This window comes from Perognathus longimembris, chromosome 2 (assembly GCF_023159225.1).
Source record: "Perognathus longimembris pacificus isolate PPM17 chromosome 2, ASM2315922v1, whole genome shotgun sequence".
Taxonomy (NCBI): domain Eukaryota; kingdom Metazoa; phylum Chordata; class Mammalia; order Rodentia; family Heteromyidae; genus Perognathus; species Perognathus longimembris.
In genome coordinates, this window is record NC_063162.1 from 101,624,418 (window position 1) to 101,643,920 (window position 19,503).

The following is a 19,503-nucleotide window of genomic DNA, read 5'->3' on the forward strand; positions in this document are numbered from 1 at the left end:
GTCACAACTATAATGTTGAACAGTCAGAATCTGGAGAGTATCTGTACAGATCTGCGAAGCTGAAATATACACAAGGACATTGGAAAATATAGACATGGTCAGACTTGAGACATTCACCTCCTGCCCTAATAATGTGTTCACTCTTATCAGCCACCTGACTAATCTCTTCTGTCACCTACATGTTCCTCATCTCTCATTTCTACTAAATCATGCACCTGAGTTTGTGTGTGTACATCAAAGGAGACCGACCTGAGGAGGGTGGCCATCAGCATGGAGCTGTGTCTGTGAACAGGAATGGACTGAGTGCTGAGGTAAATCTGGTGATATGTTGCACTATCAAGTTCAGAATGGGATGCATAAAAGTAGTGAGGTAGGAAGCATGTCTGGCTACTGGGGAATGTTGGCTATACATCTTTGAAGGGAGAAGCAGTCTATGATGCACATTATATCCTATCTGTCTATCGAATAGTCACAGCTCTTTTCACCAAGTGAAATATGACCTATGGCTGCCGTTTATCACACAAAAGGAGAGAATGAAATTAGGATCCATAGAAGGCATGATTTAGATCTAATACAGAATTATTTTCTCAGATAACTGAAGAAGATTCCTAAACATGAATGTACCTGTAAAATGAGCATGTCTTGACGCAGATCATCACCATGTTTAAAGATAATCCCAATTGTCTCATTTGACAAGGCTGTAGGGTCGGCGCACTTGAACTCCAGCCACAGGGGCTTCTTCTTGGAGGCCATCACTTTGCATTTTTCAATCTGTAAGGAAGCGTTCACACATTTCTTATGTGCAATAAACACACATTGTAGAGACACAAATCCTACTGTAAACTACCAGGGCAGAGTCCTAGTTACAAAATAACTTTCGATATCTGGGTAAACATAAGGGAAGTAATGTCATGGAATCTCTGATTTTATGTGAGAGCCAATTCACAATACTTGAGGCAATGGTTCAACTGTGCTCTTAGGAGCCCTAGGTCTTTATGGAGATGCCAGGGGTGTCCCTCCCCCAGGCTCACAATTTCTGCATGCCCACGTCCCCTTTAGTTCAGAGAAACTCCTCATGATCTGCCCATGTGTTTGTCTTAGTCCTAAGACTTAATATGAAAAGAATTTTGATGCTATCATAGTGTCTAAAACACTATTATCAGAGAATTATATCCTACAGGCCAAATTTTAACAAGTTGAAATTTAACAGAACTAAAGGCAAAACCTGGGCAAAAACTCATGTACACTTCTTACCCTCCTCTCCCTCCCAGTCCAAACAAATTTAAAGCAAAGAAAATGTGGTTTCGTATTCACTCAAAAATATAAACTTTGGGCTGGGCATGATGGTGAGTGCATGTAATCACAGCTAGATGGGTGTTGGAGAATGGGAAGATTGTCACTTTTGGATAGCCTAGGCAAAAAGTTAGCAAGACTGTAGCTCAACACAACAGATAAACTCAGTGTAGTGGCACATGTGAGGAGAAAGACCCTATCTCAGAAAATCAGATGGTAAAAACAACATGGCATATACATAGTGGAATATCTTCCAGTATGAGTAAGAATGAAATTACTCCATTTGCTATAAAATGGATGGATCTGGAGATCATCATGTTAAGTGAAAAAAGACAAATTCAGGAAGACAAATGCTACACATACTTTCTCTCCTATGCAGAATCTAGGTATATGAATATAAACAAATGAGAAGTCATGAGCCTAAATGGAAGACAATTGGGAGGGAGTTAGAGTAAGGGGAAGGAGACAGAGAAGGTGGTGGAGGTGGATAAGATCAAAGTATATTATAAGCTGATGTGGACATATCATGATGTAGCCTGTACAATTTTAAAAAGCTGGCACCTATAGTCCCAGTGAAACAGGAGACTGAAAGATTGTGGTTTGAGGCAGGCCCTGGAAAAAATTTGAGACCTTATATAAACAATAACAAAAGCAAACGAAGGCAGAAAGTGCTCAAGTGGTAAGAAACTTATCTAGCAAATGTAAGGAAGTTACACTTTGCTTGTCTAGCAAGTTCAAACAACAGTAACATGGTAAAATCAAGTTATAAGGCCAATACTGAGATAAATAAAGCACAATTAACAAGTGTACTTGAGGTATGTGAGCAACAACCTTCAGTGGTTTTTGCTATTTTTCTCCATTATAAACTTGAAAATGAGCATGACTCTGAACACTTAAACACTGATTCACAATTGCATTTGAGCCATCAGATCAGAATCTAGACAAATAAAAAAAATAATATAAGGTAGGTGGTATTAGAAGAAAGTTCTATTCCATAGTCACAGAGAAATATAGTCACGGAATTAGAGGGAATCATAGGGAAGAGGAGAGAGAGAGATTGGGGGAAATGCTTCATTTGAAATTCTATCTTGTGTGTGTGGTAGAGATCAAGTGAACTTGATCAAAATGGCCCAATATTTCTACATCAACCTCACATATGTTGATTAGATCAGGAACCAAAGTATCTGATTTAAACAACTGAAGCCTAGATTTTAGTACAGTGAAACCACATTTTTGATACTATAAGAGACATTAATATCCCAAGGAAAGGAAGAAGAGGGAAACGGAAAATCCACACATAGTGTAGAAACATCTGACTCACCATTTCACAGTGTCCACATTTGTGGTGTGCAGATATAAAGAACATGAAAGAACAATTAAGTTCATATGTAGCACACACTAGGCTTAGTGTGTCACCATGAATCTGCTTTCTCCATGAGCCTCTACTGATGCTGTGATTTGTGTTTTACAGAAACTTATACAAACATGACTGGAATCTTAGTTCACGATTTCTCTGAATCCTGTCTCTTAATATAAATGAATGACAAATTTATAATCTTTTGAAATGGAAAAGACTATAGATGAAAGTTGTTGTTGTTTCTTTAACAAGAAAACCCTAAAGTTATTTCCCAATAAGTTCAGAGGAAACCTGATGAATAAAACAATTGCACAAGCTGGATTAATTATTTTGGAGGCTGTAAAATGGAACTTAGAATGCCATGCATCTACCCTTAAAATAAAGAGTTAAAGGCATTTGAGTTAATTAGAAAGCTGAAAAAAATACAGTAGGGGAAAAAAATCACAGAGCTTGGTATTACATACTTGCAATCCCAGTTCAGGGCCAGCTCAGGCAAAAAGCACAACCCATATCAACAAGTAAGGTGGGTGTGCCTGCAGTTCAAGCTATACAGGAGGCATAAGTAGGAGAATAACAGGCCAAGGCCAAGGCTTCCATGGTAGAGCAGCTGCCTCACAAGCACTACAAGGCCATCAGTTCAAACCTCAGTACTAAGAAAAAAATAAGCAATGTGGTCTTTAAAACCCCCACAATTTCAAATCGGTGTTAATATACCATGAATCCTATTCCTTTGTATATGAAGGGAAGCGTTCACTTTTGCTACAGAAAAAAATTCACAACACTTTAACCCATGATTCTCAAACTGTGCTCCAAAGAACCCTAAAGCTATACAGGGACCTTTATAATATACAAATACCTATAATTAATAGTAATTACATATAACATTAAACACTAAAGGGAGGAGCTTGCCTTCCTTCCCACAAGGTTAAGTCCTAAGGGAATTGCTGTCCTCCCATAAACAAGCAGAAGATGAGGGAAAATATTTGAAATAATTCTTTCAGGTATTGGACAACAGGCAGAGAAAGTCTATGGCTCTGGAGAAAAAGAAGATAAAGAAAAATAACCCTGAGACTGCTTCCGTTTCCTGCTGGAGGTCATCTCCAGGCTAGAGCACCTAGAAAGAGGACCAGGCTAGCCCACGTTCCAGCAGTCCAGAATAAACTCACTGCACTCAGAAGCAAAGAGAAAAAAGGAGTCATGAAAAAAAAAAACACTGGTTGAAAAGGTTCCAAATTCAAGACTATAAACCCACCCACCTAAGAAATGCAACACAAAAATCTTTCAAGGTACATCTTACTTAATTTGCTGAGAAATGTATTGTGGTTGTTTTTTTTTTTTTTCAGAAAGTCTCAGAGGGAAAAAATACATTTTGTAGAGAGAATCAATATGAACACAACAGACTTCCTATCAGAAAATATGTAAATCAGAAGAACATGTTGTTAAAAGAAAAACATAAAGCAGTCTAGAATTCTGTATTGTTTTGTATTTTTTATGGCAGGACAGCAATTCCCGTAGGACTTAATTCTGTTTTCTCTTTTCTTGGCACTGGGGCTGTACTCAGGGCCTTATCTGTTCACTCAGCTTGCTTACGTGGTACTCTACCACTTGAGCTATACTTCCCACCCAGCTTTTTTGCTGGTTATTTTGGAGCTAGAGTCTCCTGGACTTTTCTGCTTGAGCTGGCTTTGAACTATGATCCTCTAGATCTCAGCCTCCTAAATAGCTAGGAGAGGTATAAGCCACTAGTACCCAGTTCATATTCTTAATATTTTTTGAAAATTAACATATATTAAAATCTTTCAGATAAATGCTGAAATAATTTGTTGCTAGCAGAACTTTTAGTACAAAATGTACAAGGTCAGAGGCAAATCATGCTAAATGGGAATCTATTGCATTGTACCAAGTGTAGAAAATATGAGAGTGAAAACTTAAAAATAGTTTATTCTCTATCTCAAGTGGTAGAGTGCTTGTCTAGCAAGTGCAAGACCTTTGCTTCAAACTTCAGGGTCACCAAAAGAAAAAAAATAGAAAAAAGTAAAATTATAGTTTAATCTCTTTAGGCTATTAAATCTATTTTTGTTTAAGCAGAAATAAAAACAACCTACTGTGGGGCTTATGGCATGCAGAAGTTAAAAGCACAACAAAATATAGCCAATGGGATGAGGGTTGTTTGATGGAAGTATGATACTGTAAAATTGGTACTCATCCATCAAGTGGCAGATATTTAAGTGTAATCAGGAGTGTGCAGTGTTGGTGTCAGCACAGTAATTTAGATGAGAACAGAACAGAGAGCTTAGATAGAGACAACCCATGATATGGTCATGTGACACTTTACTTGAAAGAATGTTATATATAACCTTTTAAAAAATGTTCTGCCCTTCGTAGGCTGGTAGGGATATGGTACCATGTAGCTGTCAAAACTCATTGACTTGTATACTTTAGAAGGATATGTAGATTTCTTGATGGCAAAGGATACCTCAACAGTTTATTTTAAACAACATGGAATGGAGATGACCTCATACTAGGGATTAACCAAAATTCATCCAGGGCTGTATATAAGGACCAGACCTTAGAATGCATGCCAGACATGTGCAAGACAAAGAAACTATGGGGAGACTTCCCAGTGATACCTACCACCAGGGCACCAGCTTTCAGTCCAGGATCATAGGGCACTCGAAAGCTTTGTGGGAGACTGGAATTCTGCAGGATTTCAAGCTTTTGCTTAAGCTGTGAAATAACTGGAATTGTAACAAGCACATAAGAATTAGGTGAGTCCAAGCAATTACCAACATTATCTGGATATTCCCAAGGTCGTATGCATTTCCAGCATTGTATACACGTGGTTGGAGGTGAAGTAGGAGAAAGGAGCAAGTCCTGTGCCATTGAGGAGGCAACACAGTGCCAACATGGATGACCTGGGATGGTGTGGGGATGACACATCCTGGAGTCACACCGAAAGGGGGCTTAAGGGCCTTGCTAAGGAATTCATACTGCCTTACTCTTCCCAGTGTCTGAAACTTTGAACAACCATCGGATTCGAGAACAGATATGTGAAGACAACATTAAATGGATTTTGGTTAGGGTTCTGTCAGTTCTCTTCAAAGGAAGAAGTTAGGATGTGGCAGAGATGTGACAGTCTCAAAATTTTCAATCCTAACTCCAAAAAAAAATCACTCTCAGACTAATAGAACAGAGGCCAATGTGAATGTGAGATGATTATTATGACCATTCTCATTTTTAAGAAGCAGCATTAGTAGTGCACTGGAAAAGAATGAAAAGGAAACAGAAACTTGCCACTGGCTAGGGATATTAGTAAATATGTTTGCATCACAATGTTAAGTTTGGATGTAAGAATAAAAAAAGGAATGAGTTATTTCCTTGCTTTAAAGTTTACATATCTTTTCAGGTCAGAAAAATATATTAGTGACTACGATTTAATGTGGTATCAATCTGAACTTCTGGGACTACTGAGAAGGAGTGATTCATTTTCCTGGGGCAAGGGACAGGATTTCTTAGGATAGGAAGTAAAATGATATTGAAATTACTTCAGAGTGGAGCTGAAAGGTACGGTGTGTGTGTGTGTGTGTGTGTAAAGGTGATGTATATTTTATATTTCTATATTATTCGGAGACATAGATATAGATATGGAAAAATGCAAAAAAATAGTCTCTTGATTATCATTTACTTTGTAAGAATGAAAATTTAAAAATGATATGTACATGGGGAGAAAGAAGTAATGATTTGGAAATAATCTGTTCTTAAAAATCACATTTTACATCTAACAATGGTTTTTCTTTTTTTCAGTTTCATACTTATTACCATGACTTCATTATTAAGAATATTTAAAGCTGGACACTAGTGGCTTATGCTTATAGAATTGTAGCTACTCAGGAGCCTGAGAGCTGATGATAACAGTTCAAAGCCAGAGAGGACAGTAAAGTCCATGAGACTCTTATCCCCAATTAACCAGCAAAAAGGCAGATGTGGAGCTATGGCTCAAGTGGTAGAATACCAGCTTTGAATGGAAAAAACTGAGCAGAAGTATGAAGCCCAAAGTTCAGGCTTCAGTACCAGCACACATACATACAATATACATATTTACATATACACATGACATACACACATATATACTACATATTCTATTTAAGACTATATGTTATATAATATGAATTATGTACAGTATATAATATATCATGTATAATTCATATATGTTATATATCATGAATATATAGCTTCAAAAATAACTAAGTTGCCAAGGAAGAACTTATTTAATCTATGCAGACATTTGTTTACCCTTACCTGTTTTAGGGCAGATAGATAGAGCTTGGCTTCCAGAAAGAGTCCTAATGACATTTGGAGGGAAAGGAATTTGGAAAGAGAAACAAGAAAGGATGGTACCTTGTGAGCTGACATCATACTTGTCAGCAGAGAGAGACTTGATATCAATGGTGACTTTCTGTAACATCTCGATCACTTGGACCTGTTGGGTGAAGTCATGGAGCATGGCAGTGCCGCAGCCCCGCAGGTAGGCCTCCAGGATCACAGCAAACCGCTGCTGATAGTGTCTGGACTGGGCTATCTCACTTCTTAAGAACCAAAACAAGAAGTGACCAATTCTTTTGTTCTGAGGCAGGAAGAAGAGTGAGATGGTCATGACGAATGCTCCATGTTTACCTGGCAATTCCTAGTGGCTTGAAATGTAATGCTATTATCAAAGTGGAAGTACTTACTCTTAAGCCACGCTTTAGCAGAAATCGAGCAAGGGCACTGTCATGATAGGGTTCAAACTTCACCGCCTAGAGGAAAAACAGGTTGGCATTGAAGGACTGGCATCTCAGCTGAGCAATCAGAAGAAGAAAAAGGAAAAACATGGTCATTCTGTTTGAATGGGTCTTTCTGGCTAGTGTGGTGAAACTCTTACCAGTCATCCAAATTCAATCTTTTAGAAGACACTGTGGACCCAGCTGAACCATTGCTTAGGACCCCAGAGGAGCTGATGACAGAACTGAGATTAGAGATCAGAACTCTGACTCCTAGTCCTGGGTTTTTCTCCCTGCCGAGACGAAGAGATGATGGCATTTGCTCCAAATAGTAGCTGGCTTAATTTATTGGAAGGGGAAAGATGGAGATGGCCTTAACAAATCTTTAAAATATATCACAGGAGAGGTTATTACAATGACAAATGGACAGTGTAAATAGAGTTCAAGTCATGTGAAGATGTATTAGGTGTGACTATCTGACAACCCTACCCTTTGGACATCTCATTACAAGAAAGAAGTGGTCTCACAGCTTCTAACTGCAAGTCCACAACAGGCCTGTATCAATTCATACAGAGCCATCATCACTTGCTACTCTCATGCTATGGAAATTACAGAGCTCTTCATCAGAACACCCCAAATTCTAGTGCTTCTCATGAAAACTTGACTTTCATTTGTAGTGTTTAGTATTGAGGGCATCAGTGTCTGATGTTGTGAATACTGATTTTATTAGCAAAGAAACAAAACAATAAAGTGCAAAAAACAATTAAATATTGATTAATGAATGTGTATTTCTTGCATTATTCTCTATTTTTAGTAACTTTGAAATAATTCATAATGCTAAAAACAGCACAACTAAGAAATATTGTTTAGACTATAAGTACACATATAAAATTAGAGGATAGATGCATTCAAACTTGAAAAGCCTAAAATTATTAGAGTATTCCCAAAGTAACAGAAGAAATTTCCATTCTAGTTTCTGTCTTAGGACCTGCAGTCTTCATGGAATTTTAGAAATGATTGATACTAACTTCATGATGTTTCAATTATACCTATGTTTTCAAAATGGCTTTTCATGGATATGTCCAGTAGGTGCTGGGATGGGGTTATTTAAGGCCTTCCTTCATTCTGGAAATTAGTTATGTAGCCAACTGGATTCACTTTAAATGTGTTCTGAGTTTCTAACCTGAATGTCTTTCTGAAATTCATGTTTCACACTTCTGCAAAGACAATGTAGATCTCAACATGGAGATGGTTTTGAACAGAAATGAGTCATATAGCCATATCTGAAAATGTCTCAAATAGTTTTACAAATGACTGCTACCCTTCAAATTCAAAACCACAAGCTCAATGGTAATATTACTTCCTGGTCTCTTTCACTAAAACATTTAAGAAGATCTTCCAATGCTGCAAACTTTACTGGGAAAATGGAAATGAAAACTCATTCATAGTTCTCTTGGAATTTGAAGGAGTTTAGGCAAATTTGCCACATTGGTTTTGTTATAGAGGAACTAGAAAACTTTAGTTATTCTATAATTCTTCAGAGTTAGGCCATGCTCTGAACTAATGAGCAGAAAAAACTGACTATATTAAATGGATGAAGGCAAAGGCTAGTATAATGTTTCAAGTGTTTTGACTAATGAGAAAGTAAAGACTAAAAGTTAAGAATACACAAAATGCTAATCAGAAAATGTCAGGAACTTTCTATAAATACAGATACTGATTAGACAGTTTGATATTTAAAGTTTCACTTGACTGTTCCTACAGATGTCAAGTCAAACAGTACCTACTCACAAATGTCCCTGGATCCCTTAATTGAAATGAAATATCTTCTGGTCCCTTGTTTGCTCACAATACTCTGACTTTCCCTAGAGTACTTGTCATAAAGTGTTAGGACACCTGTTAATGTATGCAGTTACTTGATGCCAGTCTTCTCAGTACATGTTGTTGAATTCATAAATGAACTCATTTGAGCTCTAAAACAGCACTTTCCTTCTAATAGCTTTACTTGCTTTTCCTTGTCAAGCATCATAGTATGGTTTGAGAACTGCTGTGATGAGCAGAAAGGCTGCCCCTTGGTTTCTTAACTTCTGACCTTAGGTACATAATGGCCTCTCAGGATCCCAGGGAACATAGTGGGAACCAGAGTAGAAATCCAGTTCTGAGCCAGAGTAGAAAGCCAGTTCTGTTTGCAATATTCTACCTACAATGCTGACAAATGGGGAGCAGGACGTCTCTCCTGACACCCCCAGATAATGCAGTGAAAATGGTAGGGCCTGGAGTCAGACTACCCAAGTATAAACACTGCTCTGCTTTCCAAGTATGTGATCTTGGTCTCTTTGTGTCTAATTTCTTACATATAAAATGTAGTTGCTCAGCTAGGGTGTGGCTCAAGTAATAGAGTGCTGGTAAGGCCCTGAATTCAAGTCTTAGCTTTAGGGGAACAAAACATGAATGTTAATTTGATCTCCATCAGTCCATCAGTCATGAGTAAAGTCATATGACATAACACACACACACACACACACACACACACACACACACACACACACACACACCCCAGTAAATCACTTGCAACTTTGAAATAAGCTAGCCTTCAATAAGTTGTATCTAGGGCTGGGGATATAGCCTAGTGGCAAGAGTGCCTGCCTCGGATACACGAGGCCCTAGGTTCGATTCCCCAGCACCACATATACAGAAAACGGCCAGAAGCGGCGCTGTGGCTCAAGTGGCAGAGTGCTAGCCTTGAGCGGGAAGAAGCCAGGGACAGTGCTCAGGCCCTGAGTCCAAGGCCCAGGACTGGCCAAAAAATAAAAAAATAAAAAAAATAAGTTGTATCTATCATTAAAATAAGGAATGAGAACAAAGCATTCCCACAAGACCAATAATTCTAAAAAAGTGAAATAAGGCACTAATATCTTTAAAAATGCTCCTCAGCAAACCCATCAAGACAAAAAATAAAAGGGTTTCCTCCTTTTTGAGATAGCTTCCTCAGATCTACTTTGACTAACCATGAAACTCTGAACAAGGAAGATCTGTGGACAACTGAAAGGGTGCCTGTGTACATGCAAGTTAATCCTGCCACTAATCGATCACCTCATACCTGTACCAGCTGTAGAAGGTAATGCAAAACATCGTCATCCTCCAGGGTCTCCAGTTTCTGGACTGCAATGGCTCTCACATTTTCATCCGAAAAGTTGCAGTCCAGGAGTTGCATTGTTAACCCCACGTCCAAAGCACTTTGTTCCCAGATCTCTCTTCTGGCTAACAGTTGGTAGGTTTTGGCCACCATTTCTTGCTGTCCCCATTTCACGGAGCTAAATAACTTAGGATATGCTTTTGGATGCTTCAGGCTTTCGTATCTAAAATGCCAGAGCAACTCTTTGTCTTCTGCCGTGAGGGGGTTCAGTGGATCCGTGGCTATGATGGCCTCCAGTTGCTTGCGAAGCTGGTTGGGCATTTCAGCTCGAACCCGGTCCCCTTCAGGGTCAGGAGTGGGGTGATGCTTGGGCAGAGCTATGGGGTGGCAGTAATTATCCAGAAGAATGGAGATGGACATGGAGTTCTCTTTGTCTGGGTTGGTTGCTGATGTGAGCTTGTCGGCATTGAAGCTCCCCTGGTCTTCGGCCTTCCCGGAGATCTGCCACATGTGGAGCACATACTCCCCGTGGCGCAGGAGGAAGCGGTGGTCTATCAGCAGCAGATTCACGTAGTAGAGGAGTTGGGCTTTGCCCTTGGATTCCGCACTGGTAGACTCCACCGACGCCTTGGCGGAGAGGGCGGGAGCTTTGCCACAGTAGATCTGGAGATTCAGTAGGGCTCCTTTGGGCAAGTCTTTGATTTTGATGCTGAACTCGAGCCAGGCATTCCAGAGCACCTCCTCTGTGAAGGGCTTGGAGCTGGTTCTCTGTTGGCACAGGACTTGCTGCCCGTGCTGAATGTTGGCTTCCACGAAGACTGTGAGGTCAGTGTTCCGGGGCAGGACAGGGATATCGATGCCTCTGATCTTGACCCTGAACTTCCGGTCACAGTCCCACAGGGACACGGTAAACACGCTCTCGTGGTCCTTGCCGTGGATGGTCAGCTGCTCGTGGTAGCCGGTGACTCCCGTGCAGTCATCCACCAGGGGCCATTCCTCTTCCCTCACTCGGTCCAGGGCTGGATCTGGAGGCGTGTCAAGGACCAGGTGGATCTCTTCTCCATTCTTTAGGCAGTGTCTTACCCACTGGAAGTTTTTGATGGGTGTTTCACCCACCAGATACTCATCCCGGCCGCAGACGCGCAGGACAAAATCCTGCTCGTTTTGGCTTTCGGGGATATCCATCAGCGATTTCTTCTTGGCCATCTTCGTGAAGAAGCTCTGGAGGATGCAACCAGGGGTGTCATCGGCCGACACCTTGATGGTCTGGCTGGTGGTGCTGCGGTGGATGACGATGAAGATGCAGTTGTTGGTGATCTTCTTCCACAGGTACACAGGGAGGGGCTTGGAGGTCACCCAGGGGTGCATGGCATAGAGTCTGGCATCACGGCCCGCCACCTCGGCCATGCGCGGTGTGGCCAGGCGCCGGCGCGTGAACTCCAGCTCGTCATCGTGCACGTTGGTGACATCGGTGACATCGTAGCCGATGAGGGCGGTGAGCTGGCGCTGGAAGGCCAGCGTCTCCTCCGAGGGCGAGTGCCGCTGCACCACGTGGATCTGCCCGGGGCTCCGACGCAGAAGCTTCCAGTAGCGCAGGCAGTCCAGGGTCTGCACCACCTGGCACTTGTCATAGATCTCGTACCACTGGCCCTTCTTCTGGTAGAGCAGGAGGAAGCGATCCGGGCCCAGCCGGTGGTAGAAGTCCGCAGCCACGCTGGTCTCCAGGGCGCGCAGCCATAGCTGGGCCTTCATCTGCGCCACGGTGCCGTGGCCGGCCACGTGCAGCAGCGCCATCTCGGGGGTCTTGCTGTGGCGCTGGCTGGTGGGCAGCACGAACTCGATGGGGATGAGCTCCATGGAGGACAGGCTGGCCGCCGCGCTGCGGGGCTTCATCCTCCGGCGCCGGCGGTGATTTTCCTCTCTCAGGACCACAGGCTCCTCATGGTGCTCCCGCTCCATAACCTATGCGACCTGGGGACTAGTCGGGAAACACAGGGTGTGGTTACAGAAAGGCTTTCCCTGGGCAGTTCCTTCCAAGATGCAGGGAAAGGGGCCTGGACTTGCACTCTAGGTCCCAGATGGACTAAGTAAGCTACTTTTTTTTTTCTTTCTGGAGGCGGGTACTGGTATTGGGCCTTCAACTCAGGGTCTAGGTGGTATCCCTGAGGTTTTTGTTTGTTTCTTTGTTTTGGCTTTTCTTTTTATTTTTGCTAAAGGCTAGGGCTTGAGCCACACCTCCACTTCCAGCTTTTTGGTACTTAATTGGAGAGAAGAATCTCTCTGGGCTGGCTTGGAACTGCAATCCTCAGAATCCCAAGTATCTAGGATTACAGGGTGAGCCACCAGTGCTTGGCTCTTGATACTTTCATGTTGGAAAGTGTTTATGGAAAAAAATGTCTAAAAGACTCATCTGGTACAATATCTGACATATACTAGCACAAAACACAGCTGTTCTTAAGTATACTGGAGGGTACAGGTAGGTAAAACAGCACAGTTAGGAGTCAGGTGCTAGTCTAGAAGGTGCTGGTGAGGTGCCCAGGCTTTGTAAATAAGCCTTTGACTTATTTCCTTTGCTTGGTCTTTCACTTCTTCTCTCACCCAGACTCTGCCCCCAACATGGCTCATGTTCTCTATTTTCAAACACTCTGGGCCCAGATCTACTCCTAAACTTCCTTTCTTTCCTTTTCTTTTTTTCCTTTTCATTTTAAGCTTTCTCATTAAGAAAAATAGTTGTTTCATTTGTAAAATTCAAAAATTACTAGAATTGATGAAATTACAAGCAGAACCATTTGAAGATACAGTAAATGATGAATCATGAAATGTGTGCACTACCCAGTTGTCACTGCTACATCTGGCCAGTGTTTAAGGGGAATCACTCAAGGCTATATTTGCCTAACAGGAAATGCTAGGTAATTTTAACTTTGTACCAATCTCTGCTTTAGATATAATAGGAGATTGAATTTCTGTGCTCCAGTGACCCAGTACTATTTAGGCCCCAAATGATTCTTCATTGTTTTGCTCTAATAGTTCTAACATTACCAAGAATTCACAAATTGATTTCCACTAAATTATCCACTCTTTATGAAAATATTTAACAGTATCTCCCGTCTGTAAAACATTTTAAGTGTAAATATGAAACACTGCAAAAAGAAACCTATCAAATGATTATTGTAATGCTAAGAGTATTAAAATTAAAACATGAAATTAATATTTAATATCACTACATGGTAGTGCCTATTATCCTAAATAAGCATCGACTACTGAAAGAAAAGTTAATATTTCTGAAAACATTCTCCTAAATCACTGAGGTTAAAGACGTTCATAATTACTTATTCTCTTAAGCCCAGTAGAACATTTGATATTTACCCCAAAGAACAGTTTGATGCGAAGCTAAGAAAAGCAAGTCGTGCTAGATCTAAATTTATGTTTAAATCTTGCCTTAACTTATTTTTAAAGTCAATAGTCATTCTCTTAAAATATAATGAAGTTATACTTAGTAAATGAAACCAACTGTCCCAAACAACTGTCCCTTACAGCTTAAAACATTCACTTTGATTTTTTGCTACATAAAAGATTAATTAAAAAATTAAAAACCATAAGATACATGTAAATAAATGCAACATTGAAATAAAACATGTACAGATTCAGGCATACAGCAACAAAACATACAAACATACATCCATTTTTGTCTTGGTAATGTCAAATAGTCTGAGACAATAGAAGATTCAGAAAAAGCATACACTGACCAAATACTCACTGGATGCCTTCATGGTTGAGGCTCTGAAGCTTTCTTCTTTTCTGAAATGGTGTTAGACTCACTGTAAGTACAGTGTTTTCTAAGCATGCACTTGTAAGAATATGAAGCCTGGCTGGTATAGCCCTGGCCCTCCCTCTTCCTCCCAAACAAAAACAGAAAAGAGCCAGTGCACCTGTAAATGATTGCAAGAACCTGTGGATAGTCACAGTCAAGGCTAGACCAGGCAACAAGACATGAAATCCTGATAAAAATATTCTAGCCAAGGAGGAAGTGTGTCACTATTCCAAGACAGATTAAAAAAGGGCAAAAAAAAAATTGAAGGAAGCAATACCTGGTAGAGCGGAGGAGGTAATGATGCAGATGGTTCATTTGTTTAATTTTTCTGAAAACAAAACAAATTCAAACCTACCCAGTGTACCTCTCAACTCTTCCGCTTTTCTTGGGCTCCCTTCATATCCAGATGCAGAGGAAGTGTTGCAGTTACCAGGAAGGAAGTTTTAACCAAGTTGATTATACATGTGATTGCTCATTTTAAAAGTGTCAGAAATGCATTTCCTGTTAAAGCACAGAGAGCAAGAAAAAGAGAGAGAGCAGTGTTTACCTTTTGTTTTTGCTCTTTGAATGAATGTTTCAAAAGCCATGAGAGACTGAGAAACATTAACATTAGGGATTCAAACAAAAATATGCATGAAACATAAATGAAGTATGGGTGTAGCCAGTTATAAGAAGAAACAGCCTCATAACCATACTATTGTATCCCTTGCTAGGAAGAGTTCAAGAGCTAAATAAAACCTATTTCCTTCATGGGAATTCAAATAAACTATGGTTCATACACTGTCACTGAGGGGCAGGGAAAGGAAAACTATTGATCTTGAACACTGAGTTAAAGAGCTAGGTATTTTCAAAGAGAAAATCTAGAAGCTAATTTCCTTAGCTCAATAAGATCTACACCTGCCCTATCTTCAGAGCATTTAGGGCCCAAAATGTTACTAGCTCACTAGCTTATTTAGTATGTGTGTGTGTGTGTGTGTGTGTGTGTGTGTGTGTGTGCAAGCACGCGTGCATGCATGTGTGCTGTGTTGAGAGTGGAAACTTACTGTAAGTAATGGTTATTTGAAGACAAAATAGAAGGAGGGTGCTTATTATCCTGAGAAATTTGGGGAGCTACACTGCTACAGCATCAGGTAGATGTCCCTCACGGAATTAGCAAACACAGAAAAGTCATCCTGAATTATTCTTAAAGCAGAACTATATATTTTAGGCCACCTCAATTTCTTCTAGAATCCCCAGGCATGGTCAGATGCCAAACTACTGCCCTCTCTTCTTCATTCTGGGATCCCAACACCAGAGTTTGCCCTCCATCCTGGGCTCCCATGAACTGCTGCTGAGCTCCAGGTACAACTAGAAGGATGAAGTTGGCCTCACAAATCTCTTGGAAGTATGTAATTATAAGTCTTAGAAGTATGTAATTATAATTCCCTCTGAGCTACTCTGATATCAAGATAATGATTCTTTGATCTGTTCTATCTCCTTTTGTACAATCCCCTCAGGTTTTAATTTTTATGACTGTGCTCTAATAGCTGACATCCCTAAGCCAAGGCTACCTTCCAAATATTCAGAGGAGACTGCAAGGGCTGCAGAATGGAGACCGCCACTTGGTTCAGAGAGAAAAGAGTTTACTGTGAGAGCACTCTTAGAGCTGGAACTCATGGCTGAGAGAGATTATATAGGGAAGAGTGCAAATGAGGCGTGACCATAGCCTGACTGAGCCTGGGGGACCTCGCACTGCCCCCAGGTGTGCAGTGACCAGTTCTACCTGGTGGTTACAGCTGCTGGGCAGGGACTTCTAGGGAGGGCCACGTGCTGTTTTGCACTGGAAGAGAACAAAGGCGAAGGGGTCTACGTGCAATTTTCATGGAAAGAAAACAAAGGGAAGGGGCCATTATTCCTGGGCAGACCTAACAGGAACTTACTTATCTTCCCAAAGCATATTCCCATATAAGAATACTTCTGCTGGACACTGGTGGTTCACACCTGTAATCCCAGCCTCTAAGGAGGCTAAAGTCTGAGGCTCAAGGTTTAAAGCCAGACTGGAAAGAAAAATCCATGAGACCTTTGCCTCCAATTAAGCACAAAAAAGCTGAAAGTGAAGCTATGTGTCTAGCTGTAGAGTGCTGGCCTTGAACATACAAGCTCAGAGACTGCACACAGGCCCTGAGTTCAGGCCCCCAAATGGGTGTAAACAAAACAAAACACGTCCCTGAAGAGGCTAGCAGTGTTAGAAATGTCAAGATTGGCCAGGTCACCACACTACTGCCATCAAATCATAATGTCATAGTTATCAAGCTATAACGGTGACCCTTGGAGGTAAGAATGAGTTTTCAGATGGGAGGGTTAATCTCAGAAGGACCATGAATATGGCTAGTTCTATTTCCAGACCATTTAACAGTAAGTGCTAGACTAAGGGTCTTGGGACCTTTTGCATCTGAAGTACTGTTGAAGTATTCAAATAATCTCTGCGTTATGACTAAGCTTGCAAATTCTTCAGGCTTTATTATTGGTTTGAAATTGACAGTGCAGTGGTCTTCCTTAAATCCTAATATAGCCAAATTTCAGAAATTTGACTACATATGATGAACGTTTCCAAGCAGCAGTAATGGCAAATACCCCTTCCTCTGGTGTGAAACTCTTTGCATGTCAAGGCTGTCTTTCCTAATGAGATTATTTGGTTAGTAGAAATAAACATCATCATTTTCTGTTTATTTACATATTGCTTCATTTTCCCCTGTATGAATCTGCATGGAGCTAGAACTTGGTCTTAAATATTCTGGGCATGAAAATCATTTTGGTTGAAAACAAATGCAAAAGGCGTGGCCTGCTATATCGCATCCAATTATCATAGGAATGCCAAGATGTAATGGATTTGAAAACAAAAGGTAGGAAGTTATTGATGAGGAAACACGAAGTACTAGAATTACTTTTTGATATCAATTTGAGGAAGGCTCTTTGCAATGGACTTCAGAGAGATTTATGGTGTAGCTGGGGAGACAGAATACCATGCAGATGAACACATACATGCAGTGTGATGGCATGTGGTCATACTGGCCTAACAGCATTGTGGTGTTGAGGAATCTAGGGTTCCATGACTCCTGCTCCCTTTGCTATTCTCACACAGGCTGTTTCATCTCTCTTGGCTTTTGAATCTACCAAAAGGATAACAACCATCCTATTAATCTGTCTCCTAGGAAGTTGCTAGATATCATCAACTCTTAACAGAATAAAATCATTTTAAGTACACTCTAATGTTTTAGCTGCTCTAGCAGATATGAAACCTAAGGCATCTCACCAACACATGACATACAGAGGAGGAAGAGGCCTTGTCATCTTGTGTGCTTCTTTTTTAGAGAGGAAAACCTCCCCAGAGGCTTCCTTCATTCTTGTGTCTGTGACCAGAATTATGTTAAGTGCCCATCCATATCCAGCCAATCAATGGCAAGAGGGATAGAGTTATGTGAGTAATCTGAGCTAATCAGGATGTGCTCCAACATCATAGCTGGGCAGAGAATGGTGTATGCAAGAACAAAGCATCCATGTTCTGACACTAAGAGCAAAGAAGGAGTGTCGAATAGTACAGGAGAGGATACCACAGCCTTAAGCAACTAAGGAGGCAGGATAATCCTCCCCCTCCCCCTCCCCCTCCCCCTCCCCCTCCTCCATTTGTTTTTCTTCAATGGTACTGGAGTTTGAACTCAAGGTCCCTTGATTGCTAGGCACCCTACTACTGAAGCCATGCCTCCAATCCTTATTGCTCTGGTTGTTTTTGAAATAGGGTCCTGTTTTTCCTGACCTGCTTCCCCCAAGTCTTCCTGAACAGTGAGCTTCCTATTTATTTTACTTTTGACTGCTAGAATGATGTATAATTACTACCATACCAGCGTGTGTGTGTGTGCGCGCACTGGTACTAGAGCTTAAACTCAGGGACTCTTGCTTGGATCTTTTGCTCACATCTGGTGCTCTTATCACTTGAGCTACAGCTCTAGCTCCAGAATTTTGCTGGCTAATTGAAGTTAAGAATTGCTTGTTAGGCTAGGGATATGGCCTAGTGGCAAGAATACATGTGGCACCACATATACAGAAAATGGCCAGAAGTGGCGCTGTGGCTCAAGTGGCAGAATGCTAGCCTTGAGCAAAAAGAAGCCAGGGACAGTGCTCAGGCCCTGAGTACAAGGCCCAGGACTGGCAAAAAAAAAAAAAAAAAGAATTGCTTGTATTTTTCTGATCTGGCTACAAGCCTCAATCCTTAAATCTCAACCTCCTAAGTAGCTAGATTATGGTGCCTGGCCACACCCAGCTTTTTATGGGTTAGGATGAGGGTCTCATGAGCTTTTTAACCTGGGCTGGCCTTGAACAACAATCCCTCTCAATCTCAGTCTCTTTTGTAGCTAGGATAATAAATGTGAGTCACTGTGCTCAGCTCACTCTCCTTGTTATTAACAGAAATAGGCAATCAAGTGCCTATTTCTCAATTAAACTGCACAGTTTAAGTTTGCACGTTTAAAAAGTACCTCACACATTTCTAGAAACAATTTTTTTTAGTAAGTAGCTTTTTAAAAATCCCAGTTACTTAGCATGGTATTACATTATGCACAGTACCTTTCATGATCTTTCCTTAACAATCTGCCTCAACTTGCAAATCACCTGTACAATTGAATGAGAGTGGTCTCTGTTCCCATACTTACTGGGTCCTTCCACATTTGTGCCTCTGAGTGCCATTCCCTGTATCACTTTCAATATTCTGTCCTCTCCTGTCCAGTCTTCCCTCATTCTCTGGGTCATTTAACCCATACTTGCTTTGCCACTACTCAGGTTGAGTAATCTTCCTCTTGGAGGGCTACATTGGTAGCTACCTCAGTAACAACATACAACAACAGTCAATTGTTGTTGCTCTATCTATGTGTCCTAATGATTCTAAGCACTTGAGCATGTCCATTCATTCCAAAGAGAGGGCACTACTGTCATCTTTATGTGTAGATGATACAAACAGGCACAGAGAGGTCAAGTGGCTGCTTCAGGCTTCACAGCTGGCCGGCAGCAGCTCTAGCATTATGCTTCTCTCAGGGGAGGACAGCTGTTACGTGGCTGCCTTTTCTACCAGATGTTTGAGTTCTTTAAGATGAGTGCCAGCTATGTTCATTGCTCT

The 19,503-nt window shown here is 41.0% G+C and overlaps 1 protein-coding gene across 4 annotated transcripts in view; it reads right to left on the minus strand.

Annotated features, from left to right (window-relative positions):
* Positions 1-14,764, minus strand: part of Pik3cg (phosphatidylinositol-4,5-bisphosphate 3-kinase catalytic subunit gamma) — a 36,205-nt gene extending 21,441 nt beyond the window's left edge. Inside the window, exons 1-7 of one of the 4 annotated variants that reach the window (XM_048339814.1) lie at positions 14,713-14,764; positions 14,293-14,344; positions 10,511-12,517; positions 7,381-7,446; positions 7,049-7,274; positions 5,285-5,388; positions 625-771 (exon numbers count right to left, since the gene is read on the minus strand). In XM_048339814.1, the coding sequence (XP_048195771.1) occupies positions 625-771; positions 5,285-5,388; positions 7,049-7,274; positions 7,381-7,446; positions 10,511-12,505 (2,538 nt within the window). In that variant the 5' untranslated portion in view covers positions 12,506-12,517; positions 14,293-14,344; positions 14,713-14,764. Of the gene's footprint in view, positions 1-624; positions 772-5,284; positions 5,389-7,048; positions 7,275-7,380; positions 7,447-10,510; positions 12,518-14,292; positions 14,588-14,634 lie in introns of those variants that run through there. The other 3 variants (XM_048339812.1, XM_048339815.1, XM_048339813.1) reach the window with 3 other exon arrangements.
* Positions 14,765-19,503: the final 4,739 nt, after the last annotated feature.